Genomic DNA, 21,164 nt, shown 5'->3' on the forward strand with positions numbered 1-21,164 from the left:
TTATTTTCAGATCAGAATTTTAAGAGAAAATCTCAAACCAAACTACAAGGAAGTAAACAAGGGAATGCACCCTTTATCCAGACTCTCAGCCAATCCATCATCCACCAATACAAAAATGCTAGATTTTGACTGCACACGTTAAATAAAAAAGCTATAAGACACCTTTATAAATACATTTAGGAAGAATATACAAAAATAATATAATATAATACAATAATACATTTAAAAAAGAAAAAAAGATATCCTTTAAAGAAAATTCTATATTTAATATCATTCCAACTGAAGTAAAAAAAAAAAAAAAGTAAACTTTACAACATTTACAAATAAGTATATAATATAGTATAAAATATTATAATATTATAACAATAATAACTTAAGAATATTAAATTATATCTCTCTCACACACACACACACACACACACACTCACACACTCACACACTCCAGTTTATCTGCATTACCTTCATTGAGCCCCAGGGATTTAAAGGCTTACCCATCTGCTGAGAAGTCCTTCTCTTTACAGATCTCCATGAGTTTTGGGTTCAACCTGTAGGCTTTCAAACACAAAGAACCCTGGGCTGTCTTGAGGGGATCTACAGAGAAAGAGAACCAAAGACAAAACATGGATGGTCTTTCTGAAGACAGCAAACAAACCAAAGTGTTCTGACTTGCTCAACACAGGGTACTATCTATAAACTTCAAAAACGATAAACATCTTTGTGCCGAGACCAAAAAACAAAGACAGTAAAGGCTGTTACGACAAACATGTGAAAAGTAAAATTGAAGATATTAAATTTGAAAAGATGAGGTATGTTAATCTAACAGGGGAACAGAACTGTCAGCCAGTCAGAGTGAATTAATCTCACTGTCGGAAGGCTGACATTTCGAAAAAAATAAATAAAATAAAATCATTAATGTTCTGTCTAAGCTCTGCCCGCTATCCATTATCCAAAGCACAGCTTTGTCCTGATATTAAATGCATTTAGTCACTGTGGAAAAATGATCATCTGTCTTTTCATACTGTCATGAAACTTCCCTAATGACATAAAAATGGCACTCTAAAACAACTCAAGGAGATCTCAAGATCTGTTCAGACACAGGTAAGATTCAGTTAGTCTTCTTCAAGTACCTGTTGAAATGGAGTGGACTGAATCAATATCAGGTTTGAGGATTTATTTATGCACCTTGAAATGATAAATACAAAACACAAATACAGAACTGCACCAAAGTGCATAATGAAAACAGATCTGAAAAAGAAATTGACTGGTCTCAACTAGTCCCTATACATATCCTTTGGCACTTAAAAAAAAAAACACCCCCTTGTACCTGAGAGCCAGAAGAACATACGAAACCATGTCTATCAAGTCTCAGTTTGTGGACCCATCGGCCCTCTGAATGCTTTCATTGTTCATGTGGAGAGTGCACTTGGTGCAGGGTGGGGTTTCTGGCAGCTGTTAGGTGTCTGATATATTTTTAGTGAGGAGCGCCTGCTTGCCACCACAAGGAGGAGACTAAACAAACACTCTGATAGGGATCCACATCTGGCCTGAGGGGGAAGTCTGAGGAAAGTTACAGACAGCGTGGACCACGAGATCGAGAAAAGGACAGGGGGCGTGAATGAAGGAGGGGTGCGATGAACCGTTAAAGTTTTATGTTTACGTTTTCACCCAAATCCGTGCTGGAATCGGAGCACGTTTACCACGAGTCTGTCCCAGTTAGGTGGGCGAATGGAGGTGTACAACATTTGTTTGTGTGAGTTTGGGTAAACAGATTTGTTGTTAATGCAGCTTGTCTGAGGATTCCTCCGCCATCGGCCCATCGACATCTGGGATGGGTGGCGTCTGTGCCGGTAGATGAGGGGGTGTCCGGGTCCTGAATCCACTCCTGAAGGTACACATCAGCTCTGCGATAGCAGGCTAAATAAACAGAGGGGAGGAAACCCTGTCTAGACGAGGCTGCTGACGGGCCCACTACACACACCAGCCTCCTGTTTACACAAGGGGGGGAATGCTGTCCACAGCCAAGGAACGATGGGGTAGAGAGATGAAGAGAGAGAAAATGAAAAGTGGTAGAGCAAACAGTGCAGTAGAAAAGAAATGTGTGTGTGTGTGTGTGAGAGAGAGAGAGAGAGAGAGAGAGAGAGAGAACAAGTATGTACAGAAATAAAGATTAAATAAAGAGAAGTCCAGAGGAAAAAAAAAAAGCTGGTGATACCAGAAAGGACGGCTAAATACCTCAGACACCATGCAAAAACATGCAGTTGTGCTGCTTAATATTTGTATGGAAACTATTCACACCAGGAAAGTCCGCTAGTTCACTTGCTTTGGTCCGGCCCAAGTACAATGTCGATTTTTTTTTGTTTGGTGGTTCGTTTCACACTGCCCTTTTTGCAAGTGAACCAGAAATTGTAAACAAAACTACACGTGTGCTAAGGTCATTCATTCATTGGATAGAAATTCTCAAGCAGGGAAAGCAGGCTAATCATGGAGATTTTTCGTAGTGCAGTTGTTATTATTTTACTGATTTTCTGTTATCAGCTACAAACGCAATATGAAGACACTTATGAACATCAGATGAGACAATGTCATCTATACGATGTTGTAAAAAGGATTTTTCTTGAAAGACTCAGAAGTGCTGTAAGACGGTTCTGGCGGAAAGAGCATGCTCTTATGTGAGCCTACCATGGCATCATGACATGGCACTGCGCAGAAGACAGATTAGGTGTAAAGAAAGCGAAAGTGAAACTTTAAAAAACAGCGTGCATAGGAAATTGATTGCAAGCTTTTGCAAGTCTCAGCTAACTGCGCAATCGTCTGTAAACTAGAGCCCTGCACGGGCCTCAAATTTAGGCCCAAGCCCGGCCGGTGTCCGACAGTTTATCAGAATTACTGGCCCGAGCCCGAGCCCGAGCCTGCCCCTTCTCCCAAAACAGCTTCTACTACTGTTTCCGCTATTAAAAATAGTTCAGTTTTGTATGTAATGGCAAAGTGATTATATTTCGTTGCGTTTTTTTATTACGTTAATTTTCGAAAAAAGTTTGGAGCATTTTTTGTTCGTTAAATATAAGTTTTTGTTTTTTAAAGTAATGACCAAGCGGCCAGCGGCAGACAGTAAACTGATCATATATGTTTGATCAATTTAGCCTTCTCACATCATCACGACTTGCCTTAAATAAAGTCTATAGATATACTAAAACAGTTCAAGCATATAACAATGTTTAAATGTTAAACCCAGATAAATGTGCGCTATATCCAATAGTTTGTGCGGAGAGTGGAAGCTATGCATGCTTTGCAGGACATGGAGGCGCCAGCGTGATCACTTGCATGTTTTCCGTTGATACTCCGTCATTTTTCGATTTCAATCGAACCAAACAAGACAGGTGTAAATACACCCTATGATACATTTTCAGGATGGTTTGATTAATAAAAACAACTTAAAAAACAACATCAATTAAAAAAAAATAATATTTCTATCTATTAATAAAATAAAAAACAAATTTAATTACTATCCATCCCTATTATGGCTTATATAAATATATATAATAAAGCAAAAGGAATGATAAGCCTCCATTTATAATTCCAAAAAGTCATTTTAGAGCTTTTAGAGCAAATGATTACGCATTGATAATACAGTTAATGCTTTGATAATGCAGTTATTAATGCAGTCTAGCACAGTTATTAGAGAGAGAGTGAATTTTTTTTTTAAACTGCTTTAACTGCTTCAAGAACAGTGACGTCTCCACTGACCGCAACAAGTTTTTATGCATGTGTATGCATTTGTATGGAACAGATAGTGGGAAAGAGTATGTGCTTTCTGTGGCTAATAAAACAATTTCGTAGGAAAAAAGTGAAAATAATTTGCCATTTTTATCCTATACTTTGACATATTTATTGGCTTGGTCACTGTCGTTGTGGGTTTTGGATCTTTTGCTGTTGTAGGACCTTTGAAATAACTGAAATCATTTGGCGAAGTGATATGGACAATCGTTTTATATGCACATGCTGACTGACAAGAGACAAAAAAAAAAAAAAAAAATGAGAGAGAAACCTACCATATACTGTATAAGCACAACTGACTCCTCGATGGCGTGCTGGTAGCTGAACTGAGAGTCCAGAAGGGCCTGGCTGACAAAAGAATGATGATCAATGATCAATGTTTACATGGCGCAAACTTCTCATCATCTCCATCTGATACTGAACTACAAGAGAAAAAACAGATAAAGGCATCAGGGTTGGAAAGAAGGCATGATGTTATGATTTCTCAATTGCAAATTTTGCTTGACGATTATTGTCCCTCTCATTATGTGGAGCTTTGAGCACCTCTTCGCCTGAATAATAGGTCACAGCAAACAACAAGGACGTGCAAAGAGGGAAAATGTCTTAAAGATAAAATCATGTCCACCTTGTTTCATTGTCATTTAAAGAGCTGTTAAGGGTTATAATTCGCCTGGTCTGAAGTCTAGAGACCGATATCCAACCAATAAGTGATTTCAGCTGTAAATATCAAATTTTTTTAATTGAAGATGTTTTGCCCAATACTCAATTGCTATGAATATAAAAATTAAAAAGTAGAAAAAAGCTAATCCTGCAAAAACAAATAATAAAACAAAAAAAAAAAATAATACATCAAAAAACACACACACAACAAAAAAAAACCAAATTTATGTATTAATTATTAGTCAAAAAAAAAAAAATCATTATATAACATCTTCTTGTTGTTTTCCAAAAAAAAAAAAAATCTAAATGTTTAAAACAAGATAATATTAATAAAAAACATTATAATTCTTATAATATATTATTATAATTTATAATAATAATTATTATTATTTATAATAATAATAGCACCATTATTACAAACTACAATATATTATAAAATTATGGTTAATAATAATTATGATTAATAATAATAATGTTCACAGTGTTAATAAACATGCTAGCAAAACTAGCAAAATAAGAATATATATTGTATATTGTTCAATAAAATACATAAATAAATTCAAAAAAATAAAAAAAAAAATAAATATAATCTAAATTTCATCCTTCACTTGGCTCACTTTTATGCCACAGTACTCTACAGCTGTATGAAAAAAAAGCAGCATCAATATCCTTTTAAACTTGTATTCACAATTTAGCACAGTAGCATCTGGATATCCTAATATTCGGAAGGATTTTAGGATAAAGTTAGGATAAGTGAGGACAACTATAGTAAGATTGAGGTAATCTTATTTGAATCCACAAATGATTAAAAAGCAGTCTGTTCATGCTCAGTGCATAAAGTGTATGTGCTTCAGTACCATGTAAAAATATATCCTTGTCTTTTCTAGCATATGCACTATTAGCTTATGAGCTTGCAAAGGACATGTTGTAGAGGGCAAAGAAAAGACTAACAAGATATATGATGCTGAAAAGGATTTCTTAGTACTTAGATTAGTGCATCCCTAGTGTATAGTATGATCACATGAGTATCTGTACAAGTACACAAACTTTCAGGACAGACATGCATTTCTGCAGAGTGCACTTGGAGGACTGGGATTCCTGTCAACACTGGAAACTTCAACCCAAACACAGCCAGATTTGGTACTACAGATAGCGATAAATGTATGAACACAGACACATTAACTCCTCGGTTTAGCTGGACAACAATTTCCACTCTCGTGTGCCAAGCCAGAATCCTGATGTCCCGAAAATACCCCCTCTGACAATTCAAAGGCCATTCGGTTTTATCCTGAGTGCAAAAGGGAGATAGCAGGATTATTAACAGAGGAAACATGTCGAGGATGAAAATAACAAGGGTCTTCATTTTATTAAAACAGCCAAAGAGTCTCATAAGGTACACTGAATAAGAAGTGGTCCGCTCTCATGAGAAAACATCTGCGAGATGAAGACTAGCCATAGGATGGAAGGCAGCAGTAACTCAAAAAAAATGTAAACTAATCAAATGGTTGATCCTTTGGGGGGAGCACATCTCTGAGAGGAAATGTGTGAGAAAAGAGGGTTGGAGGGGACGAAAACAAATGACTCTTTTAGAGTGGATACAAAGCGGACTTCAAAAGCAGTAAAAAATGTGTGCATTCCAGTACACAGCACAGTTTTGAAACCACAAACCAGATTTTGCAAAAAAAAAAAAAATAAAATAAGAAAAATGAAAAAAAAAAAGACAAAACGTATAAACCCAAACCCCCTAAAAAAAAGACAAAACGTATAAACCCAAACCCCCTAAAACACTTGAAACAACAACACAAAAAACAAGATAATGAGAGTCTAGCTGATGGCATCCTGTAATTAAATGGATTTTCATTCAGAAAGAAACACCACCCTAAAAAAATATAAAAACAAGGCCAAACCCACCAGATTTTTTGCATGGAAGATTTTTTTTTCTTCTTCTTTTTACGATCCGAGACCTCGCATTAACTTTTTGACTTCTTCTGTGGACACTTCAAATGTTGTGGTTTACAAACAGAAAAACAAGGAGGCCTAAAAATTGCAGATCTGCACAGCAATGTTGGCGCCTCAATTTCAGAACGCAAATTTTAAAGTAGAACCAAAAAATAAATGATCAAAAACTCCAAATTAAACAGTACAACATCATCACCACTCTTTATCACCCCAAGGTCAAAGGCAGAGTGTATTTTGGGTTTTGTAAATATAATAGCCATTGCTTTCGTCTGTACTTCAATCATGCGGCTTGTTACAGAGAATTGTGCTTTTTTCAAAAAAAACTACACTAAAAATTTCACACACACAACAAACAAAAAAAAAAAAAAAAAAAGACAAGAATATGATATTCTCAACATTAGGTTGTGCAAACAACCACCCAACACGCTAACAACATGATAAAAACCACTGAAAACATACAAAAAATCCAACACAAACAAAAAAAAAAACAAAAAAAAATATACAACATCGTACAAACAACAACTGAAGCATTCTAAAAGTAACCGTAACACAACCTCAAACTAAATTTAATCCTAATACTAATGACTCAAAATGACAGCTCACCATGTGACTTTTTCTCAATCCTTCAGTGCCATGCCGAGGGCAGGTGTAAAGGCGTATATATTAAAAACAGGCCTGTGTTGTGGTAATCGGCTCAGTCTGTCCCTTACATGAGACACTGGGCCCACTTGTTTATGGAAAGGGTTCAGGTTTGTGAGCTCACATAGCCCCTGTCCCAAATGGCACCTGAGTCTAAACATGTCCTACTTGGTAATAGTCCGCTGTGAAGACCACACCATTGCAAAAGGGCAAATTGTGCCTTACGTGAGCACCTTAAAATGTCAAACAGGACACCCCATGGCCGCGAATCCACATCAAGTGCAGCATTCGGGGCAGCGACCACAGTCATTATGGGATAGGCTTGAATGCGTAAGGGAGTTTTATTTTAGATACTGATGAAAAGTATCATTATGTCAAAATTTGCTATTCTTATTTTAATAAAATAGGACATTTTGAATAATAATAATTAGTGATAAAAAAAAATTCAATGATTAACAAATGCACAGTAATTATAAATAAAACAGTTACTGTCTGGATGAAATGTTCAAAATGTGCTAAAGAAACCTGTTTTTTCTCAATAAAACAGAACGTTTTGAAAGATAATTGGTGATAAATATTCAATGATTATCGACAAATGCATAATTTTCATTAAAACGCTTATTGGCAGAATAAAATGTTTAAAATGTGCAAAATGAACCTGTTTTTCCTTAAATAAATAAAACATTTTGAATGATAATTGGTGATAAAAATTCACTTATTGCTATCAAATAAACACTGATGATTATTAAAACATTTTATTGGCTGAATAACACGTGCAAAATGAACATGGTCACCACTTTTTCCCCCTACAGATGTGTTCTTTTATCGTGTCCTGGATAAATGAGGACAGGATTGCATGTGACACGTGTCATCTGCAGGCAAGCCGATGCATTTTTTTCCACACATGCTGAAACCTGGGGCAGCGGCTCTCGATGTTACAGCCCAGCACCTGGAGTGCTAATGAGAGTCAAAATCTCACTCTAGTTCCGTCTATGCACCCTTCTCCATCTCTTGGTCCTTTTCTTTATTTCTTTTCCCCCTTTTCTGATACAAGGCTCACAGACTTGTTAGATAAATTCAGACAGTGACAGCTTGTCAGGTCCCTGCGACAGGGTAGGATAGCCCAGAAAAATGTGTGAAGATCTACTTCCCCGAAAGGCATGCAAATTCAAGATCTCAGCACACTTAAAGTGACAGGTCACACAAAACTGAAAATTCAAAGAATTCATATTATGGCAGGTAAATGATAAATAGCCCATAGTAAAATTCTATACTACTTTGTTCTAAATAAAAAATGAAAAAAAATCAAATGCATATAAAATACTACAAATAAAAAAAATAGACTGCTGTTCAAAAGTTTACTGTTTAACATTTAGTCTCACAAAAGCTGCAATCGAAAATACAGTAAAAACCTACTTTGGTGCTAAAGTATTTTTTATGATCAATGATAATCAAAACAATAAAAAAGTAATTATTTTTCTGCTTAGTATTTTTGTAAAAATCATGATACATTTATTTCAGAATTCTTTGATAAACAGAAAGTTCAAAAGAAAACCACTTATTTTAAAAGGAAGTTTTGTAACATTAAAATTTACTATCACATTTTAATCAATTTAATGCTTGCTGAATAAAAGTATTTATTTCTTTAAAAAATCACTTAAAATTACTGAAAACAGTGTTCTGCATAAACTGATAATCATTTTGGAATAAGCTAAAGATTAGATTTAACAGTGTTACTAAATTAGTAGAGTTTTTAAAGATAACTATATGTGCATTAGAAGATGGCAAAGGTAAATGTAAAAAGATACCAATAAATTAAAAAAATATATATCTAATATCAGTAGCCAATATGTTGTCAATAAATTGTGCATCTGTGGAAATCTCTGTCATCATTTACTCCCTCTCATGTCATTTAAAACCTGTAGGACTTACTTTCTTCTGCAGGAAACAAAAGGTAATGTCATGAACAATGTTAGCTGTTTAATAACGAACATCATTTCATAGATTTTAAATTAGGCTCATATACTCATTCATATGACACTATATGTTCCCATAAGGATGTCAAAAACTCATTCAGGCATGGGTTTCTGATTCCATACTATGAACTTTAGCTTTATACTGACTTCAAAACAGCTGCCTACACCAGCAATGAAGATATCCTCTGCTAAAAAACCTTGACCTTTTCTTCTCTTCATGCACACTTTCTGTTTCTTAAGCCTACAATTCCATAGCTAACATCATAGCAGCCATTACACGTGGACTGTCTACTATGTTCTTCTATGTTCGTCCTTTTGATAAGCACATTCAGCAGCAGAAATAGCAGACCTGTCAAAGCTGAGGTCATACTTGCACTTTGTACCATCTAAGCAAGGATGTGAAGCATTAAAGACACTATTTATGCTTTTAAAAAAAGCACTGCATCATAGAAAGCTAGCATTAAGCTAAAGACCTATGGCGCCATCTAGCGTAAGCACTTTTTCTGGTTTTCTGAATAAATCGGAACCTACTTTTAAATCTGTATGATCTGCAGGCAATCACTGACACACACATGTAAACACACTAACAAGCAAGTAATCAGCAGGGCAAATAAAACAAACAAGCATGCTACTGGTTTCCATAATTCATAAAATCCGACATAAATTGAATCTAAATCAAATAGGAGACCTTCCTGGCTGTTTGGCTAAGGTTTTAAGCTTGACACTGCCCATACACGACCCTAAACAAAGACACAGTGTCAATATGTCCCAAGGCTTAATAGTATCATGTCCTGAGGCCTTTCTCTCTGCTAGGCAAGCTGAACTAAGCTGTTGTAACCCCTTCAGCTAGCTGACCGCCTCAGTGCATGCTATGCCCCTCGGGAAGCGGGAGGTGTATCTGTCTCTCTCTCAGTTACTCCATGGTCTCTGCCTCCTAATTACACCGGAGGAATCATCTACACCACATCACAGGATCCTGCCGATCTGTCAATCATATTTCCGCTGAGCAGGAAGGCATTGCTTCTGCCCTGAAGAGATGGAGAAGGAAAGACAGCTAAAGGAGATTGACACCTCCCTGGTGGGCTCCGTAAGCCCGGATGGAAGAGGTGCGTGTCTGTGAGTTCATACATCCCTCTTTCTGTCTCATATCACTGCTGTTGTTTGATCTAGATATATTTATTATTTTGATTCAGTATCATACTCATCATAAATCAGACGGTGTGAGCACTTTGATGGAAAGAACAACAAAGAGATGAATCAGTCTGAAAGATGTGCAGAAATGCAGCAAATATACACGTGACAGATTTTGATTTAAACCAGTGAGGCTAGAAGGTTGAAGGTCACCATATATCAAACCTTCCTGGGTCAATGAAATTATGTAAAAAAAATAAAAATTAAAAAATTAAAATTAAAAAATCATACACAATTCATTCGCTACCATTCAAAACTTTGCACTCGGTATGAATTTAGTAACAAAAGTCTCATATGCTCACAAAGGATGCATTTATTTAATTAAAAATACAGTAAAAATAGTAATATTGTGAAATATATATATATTACACAATATTACTATTTTTACTGTATTTTTAATAAAATTGTGTGTGTGTATATATATATATATATATATATATATATATATATATATATATATATATATATATATATATATATATATATATATTAGGGCTGTCAAATGATTAAACACGATTAATCACATCCAAAATAAAAGTTTTGTTTACATAATATATGTATGTGTACAGGGTATATTTATTATGTATATATAAATACACACACATAAATTATATATTTAGAAAATATTTACATGTATATACATTTATATATTTACATTCTTATATTTTATATTGTATATAAATATATTTAATATATAAACATAACATATTCTTCTTAAATATATACATGCATGTGTGTGTATTTTATATATACATAATAAATATACACAGTATACACACATATATTATGTAAACAAAACTTTTATTTTGGATGTGATTAATCGTGATTAATCATTTGACAGCCCTAATATATATATATATATCACACACACACACACCTGTATATATATATATATATATATATATATATATATATATATATATAATATATATATATATATATAATATATAACTACAACTACTTTGCAAAGTTCTTATATAAAATTGTAATTTATTCCCATGATGGTAAAGCTGAATTTTCAGCAGTCGTTACTCCAGTCTTCAGTGTCACATGATCCTTCAGAAATCATTCTAATATGCTGATCTGAACCTCAAGAAACATTTCTTATTATTATCCATGCTAAAAACAATTGCACGGTTGAACATTTTTGTGGAAACGGTGATACATTTTTTCAATTTCAGATTTTTCAATGAACAGAAAGTTCAGAAGAACGTATTTATTTGAAATATAAATATATTGTAATATTATAAGGCTTTACTGTGACTTTGATGAGTTTAATCCATCACTGCTTAATAAAAGTATGAATACATCTCTTCCATGAGTAGATTTTATTACTTTTTATTTATTTAGATTTTTTTCCTGGGGGGGCAAATCAAAGCCATGTGGTATGACCAACTTGTAGAAACAAGCACGAAAAATAATACTAAAACAGCAAATGATGTCATGGCACACCACTGCAAAGCTTAATGACTGTGTGTCAAGGTCAATAAGTTGATTAAAAGATCAAATAATTTTATGTTTTATGACAAGGCAAGTTTAGATCAGGTTGTAAAAATGTCATGTGGCGTGTCTCATATTTATGAATGAACAAATTCATGACATCTGTTAAAACATTTTGTTTTTACCTTAAAAACTGACTTGAAAATGTCATAAAAGTTTTTCAAAACCATATGAAACCAATATGAATACAAAGAGTACATTCTTACAAGAAGATCCCAGTGGGGGAAAAAAGACAACATGACTAAAATGGGAACGTGAGAGATCCAGGCTGTAAGGGAGACGTATAAAGGATGTCTGATTCCACAATGTTAAAGAGATAACCTGGTGCTGATGTCTTGCTGAGCATGACCAAAGTGAGCCTCAGCGAAAAAGCTCATATCCATCACTTAGTTGCCGCTTTTTGTCAGGCGGCGAGAAAGACGCCCTACTTTATGACACAAGTGATCCCACAAAAATAAAACCGTGAATCACACACAGCACAGTGTTCCGATGCTAGTGAATGGCCTGTGGTGAAGAAGGCAGGGAGGGGCCCCTGTGGCGATAAGCCCGTTTCGCTGGAGAACTCTGCACCCTTCAAGTCAGCCAACTCACGTTAAGCACAGCCAATGAGACAAGACCAACAAAGTCAGTAAGTACCCTTGGAGAACACAACTAGAAACAGGGCGTGTTACTGCCAGGAATCACTAGAATGTTCCCAGAACAAGTAATATAAGCTATTAAAGCCCTGAATAAAGTCTTGGACAGTGTATGAACTACAAAAACAACTCATATATTCCCGAAACTAGTTGTGGATGAGATTAATTTGATGTAAGGTTCATAAAAACAACTTTTTGTGAGTGACTGAAGTAGTCAATCAGAAAGTACTTTGCAAAGTTCAAAAGGTCTTGGTCTGTGGTCTTGGTCTCAAAACATGTTGGTCTGGATCTGGTCTTTGGACTTTGACTTTCAACAGGATTCTGATGAAATGCAAGTTACTGCACATCATGTCTACTTCTCCACATACTGTACAGACCATAATACCCTAAGCCCTAGATCCACAAACCAACCCAAAAATGGACTAGTGTTTGTACACTCCATTTGCTCAAGCATCTGCTCTGGCTGCTTCAACGCTGCAATGTCTTGACAGAATCACAGACCCACACAGTGCTGTAAATCCTCATTTTCCACAAACGATCCCCTGGCAGAATAGCATACAGCCCATTTCTACTACTACTACTACCACTGTAGCTTGAGTTACTGTGATAAAATGCTTATGCATTATTAAAACTGTGTGCATTTCTTGAAATTTTAGGATCTTGAGCTCTTCTCTTTCTTCACTGTTATGAGTGTGTTGGTTATTAGCAGTCAGGCTATTAGATTTTACCATTTACAAGCCTCTTTAGTTGTGTCCCAAATGACGTACTATACACTATGCACTTATACGCTATGTACTTAACCGTGTAGTGTACAAATTTTATAAGGTTATTTTGTCATTCATAATTGGAGTCTAGTTAATTTGCAACAGTTGAGTGTATGAAGTGTCCAACATTCATTAAGTGCATCATCATCCAGGTATTTAAAGTATAGATGTTCTTTTTGGAATTTCAGTGTGAATGCACTACTTGCATTTTGTATACTATGAAATGACATAGAATAGTGCGTAAGTATGCGATATGGGACGCACCTTAAGGCCGATTTATACTTCTGCGTCGAGTGTACGCCGTAGTGTACGTCGTAGGCTACGCACGTAGGCGACGCCGTCGTGAGCATTTATACTTCTGCGTATGTCTGTTTTGCTCTGCAGTTACACCGCCGAAACGCTAGTTGACGCGAGCGGGTTCCACTGTGTGGAAAACCGACGTTAGAGGAAATCTCCCTCCACGAATTCCAAGAGGGTCTGGCTGCAGATTGCACTTGCACTCTCAGACTTGCATTCTCAGACTTGCATTCTCAGACACTTGCGCTTCCGCTAGTGACATCACTTGCTGTCTTTATTTTATATTTTGTTCTATTTAATAATTATTTTTTGTTTGAATCTCTCAACATTTTACAACAGTAGCCAGGTGTTGAAGACAAGAAAAAATAAACTAAATTACAAAGTCGCTTGCAATCGCCACTTGCACTCTCAGCTACCTGCGACGTCACTTGCAGTCGACACAAATCATGCGTGTTGCCAATGGAGACAAGACACTGTGGTGATTAAACAATTAAAACTAATTTAGTACCGTAAAAGTACAGCGTCCTGCAAGAAAAAGACAAGACCCGCAAATCCACGGCCACAAAACAGCAGAATATGAACGCAGTGTGCAAAGTCTCTCGCTAAGCGTCTTCCTCCCATAGAAAAAACAAACACTTAATATGCTAAATAAGATGCTATTAAAATATCAAATTTAATACAATTTATTAATATAATGAATAATTTATAAAACATGGCAAAACATGCGCAAAACATGGCATAATGTGCCATAATAATAGACTAAGATGATAAAGACCAAACTCAATATGCTCCTCTTCATTATTCTAAAAGTGAAAAAAATAATAAATAAATAAAATAAAATAAAATATGCATAACTAATAGGTATGTACAGGCAAGCAGGTGAGCCCAGAATAAGTGCAACACGCAAAGTTTCGCGTTAAGCATTTTTCCATATAGAATAACTGTCTACAACTCTTTTATATCATTGTCTTTGTCCATTAAGCTAACGTTACATTACGTGTTTTTTTTTTATAATGATTGGAAAATGTTTAACGTTAACGCATAACGCATTGATACTTTTAATATCACTTAATGCATTTCATAATGCATATATACAGACATATATTTGTTGGTCTGTATATACTTTAAGTTAACAGAAAGACATATAGGCTCCTGAATTGTCTTTATAGTCCATTAGCCTATATGCCACATTAAGCGTTTTGCTGTATTGGAGGACAAGTGAAAGTTTGCACATTGTGTTTATGGCCATCTGCTTGCCTTGTAGTAAATTAAATAATATATTGAATTTGATCTTTTAATTTTACTTTATGCAGGCCTATCTTAATACATTAAGCCATATTAAGTGTTTGTTTTTTTTCTACGGGAGGAAATTAAACACTTAACGAGATACTTTGTGCATCGCGTTCATATTCTGCTGTTCGGTGGCCGCGGATTTGTGGGTCTTGTCTTTTTCTTGCAGGACGCTGTACTTTTACGGTACTAAATTAGTTTTAATCGTTTAATCACCACAGCGTATTGTCTCCATTGGCAACACGCATGATTTGTGTCGACTGCAAGTGACGTCGCAGGTAGCTGAGAGTGCAAGTGGCGATTGCAAGCGACTTCGTAATTTAGTTTCTTTTTTCTTGTCTTCAACACCTGGGCTACTGTTGTAAAATGTTGAGCGATTCAAACAAAAAGTAATCAACAAACAGAACAAAATAAAAAAAGACTGTTAGTGATGTCACTAGCGGAAGCGCAAGTGTCTGAAAATGCAAGTCTGAGAATGCAAGTCTGAGAATGCAAGTGCAAGTCTGCAGCCAGACCCTTCTCACGAATTCGCTGCCGTCTGGCAGTCTTTGTAATCTCCCGAAGAGGAGTCATACAGATGGCTGTATTTCCTCACTTCTTCAATTAATCGCTCGGTCACTTGGTCCATTTCCATGTTGGCTCTTCAATGAATTTCGGAATTTAAAAATGGCGGGCGGTCCAGAGTGCAGAAGATCATTCCGGAAATGCGTAGGAGGAAAACGTGATACTACCAAGCCGACCAATCACAGATCTTGCAGTCCGCGTCGTCGCGACGCGTAGTTACATTTTTGAGGAGGTGCGCGTCAGGGTACGGCGAAGGGTACGACGTATGGTACACGTCAATGCGTATGCTACGCCGTACCTACTACGCGCACCCGACGCAGAAGTATAAATTGGCCTTTACAAGTTCTTTCTGGTAATGCTAATTAGCTCCTGCTAACACACTATAGGTTCAGTTCCAGCAGCTAAGCCACATGAAACACTGTAGCTACTGTTTCAAATTAGCAGTATTGGCTGTGGCCCAAAAACAAAACAACACAAATTTGTTTACTTCGATAACAAAAAAAAATGGAATAAAGTAAAAATCAAACATCTGGCAACATAAGTATTAAATAGTTTCTTTAGAACAAATTAGGCTGAAAATGATTTCTCCTGTTTATTTTTCTACAAATGAAACCTTACCCTTGGTTGAGCATAACCTGCGGTAAGGAGCTCTCTAAAATGATGGAAAAAGCATTTCGGTTTGTTGTGTCCTCACCCCAATTTCTCAAAAGCAAATGCGTTTACCTTTGAAAAAAAGCCCTTGAACCATCAATGTCAGTTGTCAAATGGTAAATGCAAGGGCATTAAAGGTTAAGGCCAGATGTCGCATGGAAGATATTTCATCCAATAATTGCTTTTCATGATCATATAACAACCAAGGAGCATAAGGCTGTTTTGCAAGAGCAAGTGCACCATATGTCACAAACATGGTTTGATCATGATGTTGCCATATTCAATATAATGACCTCATATGCACATGCAAAATGTCAATAATGTAATAAACACCTTGTTTGGTTTCCTCAATCACCAGATCTGTAATTGTTGAACATTTAGGTGCTACATTTCTATTTACACACTATATGTGATATGCTCTAGCATTTTGGCATTTTTAAAATCACAAAGCCTTTCAAAATGCCAATTTTATTACACAGAATTCTATAACTACCTCAGTTCAAACAGAAGAGCGGAACACACTTGAAACAATCATCCATTCTTTTCAATAGAATTCACATGATTGGGAATTTGAAACATTTCCTCACACAGATTTCACAAAGGGTTCAGGTTGGTCAAGCAAATTTGTTGTGCTGACTAACAAAAGCTGGTTGAAATTTTGCTATGGTACTAGTTATGTACAAAACAAAAACACATGAACAAACCATTAGAGGGTATGTTTAAAGATACAGAACAAAAGCATCACCTCTCTTGTGAACAATGTCACCTGATATCACAATTACTTCAAGAAAGTCATTCAGCGTCCATAGTTTATTAGTTACTTAGGAAAAAATTTAGTAGTAACAGTAAATTACTAAAATATAATATTATTATTAAATATATCAATTATATATTAAATACACACTGAAAACAGAAAAGTTTGGAATCTTTAGAGGGCATTTTCTCAAACATTTTTGACAGCCACTATTTAAATGATTATATCAGTCTTTCATTCAGTGCATAAAACTCAAAATGTGTTTTAAGGTTAAAACATCTTGAAATGATGGAGCAGGTGACATAGCAAATTTCTTTAATATTTTAAGATAACTTTTTCAACTGCAAACCAACATACAGGGCACTGCATCACTCCAATTACCCCCAACTCACATCATCACCTCTTGTCCTCAATTCTCCCTCAGGCGGCACTCACCTTTGTCTCGGTTGCTGTGCCTACAAGCTGCACGGAGCGGGGGATACAGAGGAGGAGGATGAGGAGGTGGTATCGGGCAAGAAGCGAGTCATTAGCAGCATTAGCGTTTTCATCCACTTTGTCGATGCTGCGTGAAACAAACCCTTTTAGTATCCCGCACCACACCGCCTCCACTTTACCAAACAGAGTTCCAGCGTCGCTCTCCACTCAGGAGTCTGCGTGAAGGATGGAGCCGACCCAGTGTGTGCCCGACACAGATAACTTTATCTCCTGACACAGACATGTGCACCCATTGAAATGCTCAAATCCCAAGCCTGCCAAACACCTTGGCCCAGACATCTCCTTACTCTCACCGAAGCCACGCAAATGCAAGAGGGGAGACATCAATTTGGGCACTATGTAAATAGCACTTGTGCAGGGATCGGGAACGGCTGCAGAAGCACGGTCTGAGCGCTACATAAGGGCACTGAGAGCACTGACAAGCTAGGCAATATCACGTTCATAATCAAATGCCATTCACCTGCGATTATGAATGCGATATTGCCTAGCTTGTCAGTGAACTATGGCTCTGTGTAGTAAATGCCGCTCCATCTGAAAGCAGGTGATGGTGATTTACTACCAATCATGGAACCAGCTTTACTGACGAAATGTGCATGACAATCGCATGCGATTAATTGCACAACCCTAATAGCGATGTTTATAGGCTACTCATCATTTCAAGGTAATGACATCTCTAAAGTCGACTAGTTTTAACAAGTTGTTTTAATAAAGGGAATTTAAGGCTTTGTTTTGGAAATACAGAATAAATGTGTAATAATGACTGCAATCTTGTATTCTAGTCTTGACCCTGTTCTGATGTATGTGTATATGATGTAAATTGAGTTGAGGAGTCAATTCGATCGATTCCTACGATAGACAGGGTGTTGGGGTCAACTACAAAAATCCAGTAATCGAACACCCTTAGTTTAAACCGCAAAAAGACGTCAACAAAACAGCTTGTGAACAACATGTCACCCGATGTTAAATTTTCCTCAGGAAAGTCAATCAAAATGTGTAGCTTGTTAGTCTGAAAAAAATAAAAATTGTATTAGAGAAGCTACAATGTAATCACTAGAATTACAAATATACTATTATTATTAAATATATAAATAGACTATTTAAACTAATCTGTAATTTAATTTAGAAATTGTCCAAAAAAAAAGAGAATATTTAGAGGGCGTTTTCTCAAAAACATTTGTGACAGCCACTATTTAAATTATTATATCTTGACCATGTCATAATTAGAAACATAATTAGAAATCATAGACCTTCATTTAGAGAGTAAACCTAACATGCGTTTATTGGTCAAAATTACTCAAAATGATGGAGCAGGTCACAGGCAGCAAGTACGGATCGGGAACAGCTGCAGAGGTGCATATTGAAAGCTACAACAGGCCCCCGACTGTGCACAACAAACTAATATGTTGTCTGAATCGAGGGGGCCACAGGCGCTGTGTATAATCCTATATCCCAAGCCCACAAGGAGAGACAGAAGTCATTTCTGTGATGCTGACCGCCTAATGAAAACAAATCACAGGAAATAAACACTACTCAATGAGTGATGCGCAATAACACAGGCTGAAATATGCTAATGGGAGTATCAAAATGTGTCTTAGGGTGAAATTTACAAATGGAAAGATGGAAATGGACATGAGTGCAGTCTTTATTGCCATTAGTGGACAAACATACCCAAACATCTGCCACAAACACACATGCTTTCCACTGAATCAGGTTCGCCTCGGGGTGAGATGCTGCCCAGCTTGCGAGATGGGACGGGCCTTCCAGGCACTCATTACCGACCTAGAAACATCCTCCAGGACAGACAGAGAAGACATGGGGAGATGTGAAAAAAAAAAGGAAAAGGAGGACTAGAGGAAAGTTGCTGGAGGTGGGGGAAATGAAAAATAGGGGTTTGTTATGGTGGAGAGCGAGGGTGGTGAACGGTGGCCAGGGGGGCAGTGAAGAGGCACTCGCCTGATCTGATCTAACCAGAGATTAACCGCGGCTCTAATCCTCGCCATTGGGCTGCGGCGGAGACGTGACGGGCCGCACTCCACCCACAACAGGGCAAATGACAGAGCCGCATGATCTCGCTCTGATGAGCAAAAACTCATTAGGCCGTGCTGTAAACTTCACAACACTGCTTACCGTCCCCACAAGCGACACTTAACCTCGCCCACTCTGAGACAGCAAGTGAGCACATGCAATGGGGTATTCAAGCGGATTGCACATTTAGGATGTCAACTCAACAGTAAGGGCTCCAAAACAGGGTTTGTGTAAACTAGAAGACAGATATTTAAGAGAAGTGTTGGTTAAACGTGAAAAAAAGGATACATGATTACTGCACTAAAGTCTCTTATGCTCACCAAGGGTGCATTTCATCATAAAGAGTAAAAACAGTATTATTAACATTTAAAATAACTGTTTTCTATTTTATTATATTCTAAAATGGATATAATAAATATAATATCAGGATTCTTTGATAAACAGAAAGTTCAAAAGAACAGCATTTTTGAAGTACACATCTTTTGTTATATTATAAATACCTTTACTGTCACTTTTGACACGCTTTTATTAGAAGCTTTGTGCAGCTTTAAGTAATAGTTTATTTAAAAAAGATACTGACCCCAAACTTTTGAATGAAAGTATGTATAATGGCAAAATTACTTATAAATTTGTTTATCAATAACAAAAACTACATCCAATTAAAAGTGTGAAGACGTTGCATGGTTGTGCTTACATGGACGACCTTAGTTTGAACCTGATTTGAGTTAGACAGTCGATCAGTTGCTAATAGGGATAGGTCACAATAGTAAACTTGTCATCCAGCAACTGACTAGTCGATTAGTGAAGTTAATTAGTTAATCTGAGCTTTCATTAGCTTACATAGCTTTAATTTTTGGACAGTTTGCATGGTAAAACCTTTTGTGTTAAATTAATCTGCTTTAAGGCATCAAAAAAAAAAAAAAAGAATATCAAGAACTCTATATTCTGTTCCATTTCATACAGTCTACCTGTTTTTGAATGCAAAAGCACGACTTACATTACACGCCTGACTGATCCGGATCAGCTTTACTCAAAACCAGCATAATTATAGTGCTCGCTTAAGAAGAATTAATCAACTAGTCGATTTTTAAAGTACACTGAACAAAATTATAAACTCAGCACTTTTATTTTTTTTTTTTGCTGGCATTTTTCATAAGCTGAACTCAAAGATCTAAGACTTTTTCTATGTACACAAAAGGCCTATTTCTCTCAAATAATGTTCACAAATCTGTCTAAATCTGTGCTAGTGAGCACCACCTCACAGGTGTGGCATAACAAGATGCTGATTAGACAGCATGATTATTGCACAGGTGTGCCTTAGGCTGGCCACAATAAAAGGCCACTCTAAAATGTGCAGTTTTACTGTATTGGGGGGTCCGGGGGGGTCCAAAATCCTGTCAGTATCTGTGGGTCATTTGCCTCACGCAGTACAACACATCTCCTTTGCATAGAATTGATCAGGTTGTTGACTATGGCCTCCTCTTCAATGGCTGTGCAAAGTTGCTGTACATTGGCAGGAACTGGAACACGCTGTAGTATACACTGATCCAGAGCATCCCAAACATGCTTAAAGGGTGACATGTCCGATGAGTATGCTGGCCATGCAAGAACTGGGATGTTTTTAGCTTTCAGGAATTGTGTACAGATCCTTGCAACATGGAGCCGTGCATTATCATGCTGCAACATGAGGTGATGGTCGTGGATGAATGGCACAACAATGGGCCTCATGATCTCGCCATGGTATCTCTGTGCATTCAAAATGCCATCAATGAAATGCACCCGTGTTCGTTGTCCATAACATATGCCTGCACATACCATAACCCCACCGCCACCATGGGCCACTCGATCCACAACGTTGACATCATCAAACCGCTCACCCACACGCTGTCTGCCATCTGCCCTGTAAATTGAAAACCGTGATTCATCCGTGAAGGGAACACCTCTCCAAAGTGCCAGACACCATAGAATGTGAGCATTTGCCCACTCAAGT

The 21,164-nt window shown here is 36.7% G+C and overlaps 1 protein-coding gene across 1 annotated transcript in view; it reads right to left on the bottom strand.

Annotated features, from left to right (window-relative positions):
• The window catches only part of LOC109112481 (eukaryotic translation initiation factor 3 subunit H-B-like), a 142,683-nt gene that overhangs the window by 101,890 nt on the left and 19,629 nt on the right, over window positions 1–21,164 (bottom strand). Inside the window, exons 3-4 of the mRNA XM_042777103.1 lie at window positions 4,050–4,122; window positions 492–591 (exon numbers count right to left, since the gene is read on the bottom strand). Of these exons, the coding sequence (XP_042633037.1) occupies window positions 492–591; window positions 4,050–4,122 (173 nt within the window). The remainder of the gene's footprint in view (window positions 1–491; window positions 592–4,049; window positions 4,123–21,164) is intronic.

Source organism: Cyprinus carpio, chromosome A19 (genome assembly GCF_018340385.1).
Source record: "Cyprinus carpio isolate SPL01 chromosome A19, ASM1834038v1, whole genome shotgun sequence".
In the NCBI taxonomy this organism is placed as follows: domain Eukaryota; kingdom Metazoa; phylum Chordata; class Actinopteri; order Cypriniformes; family Cyprinidae; genus Cyprinus; species Cyprinus carpio.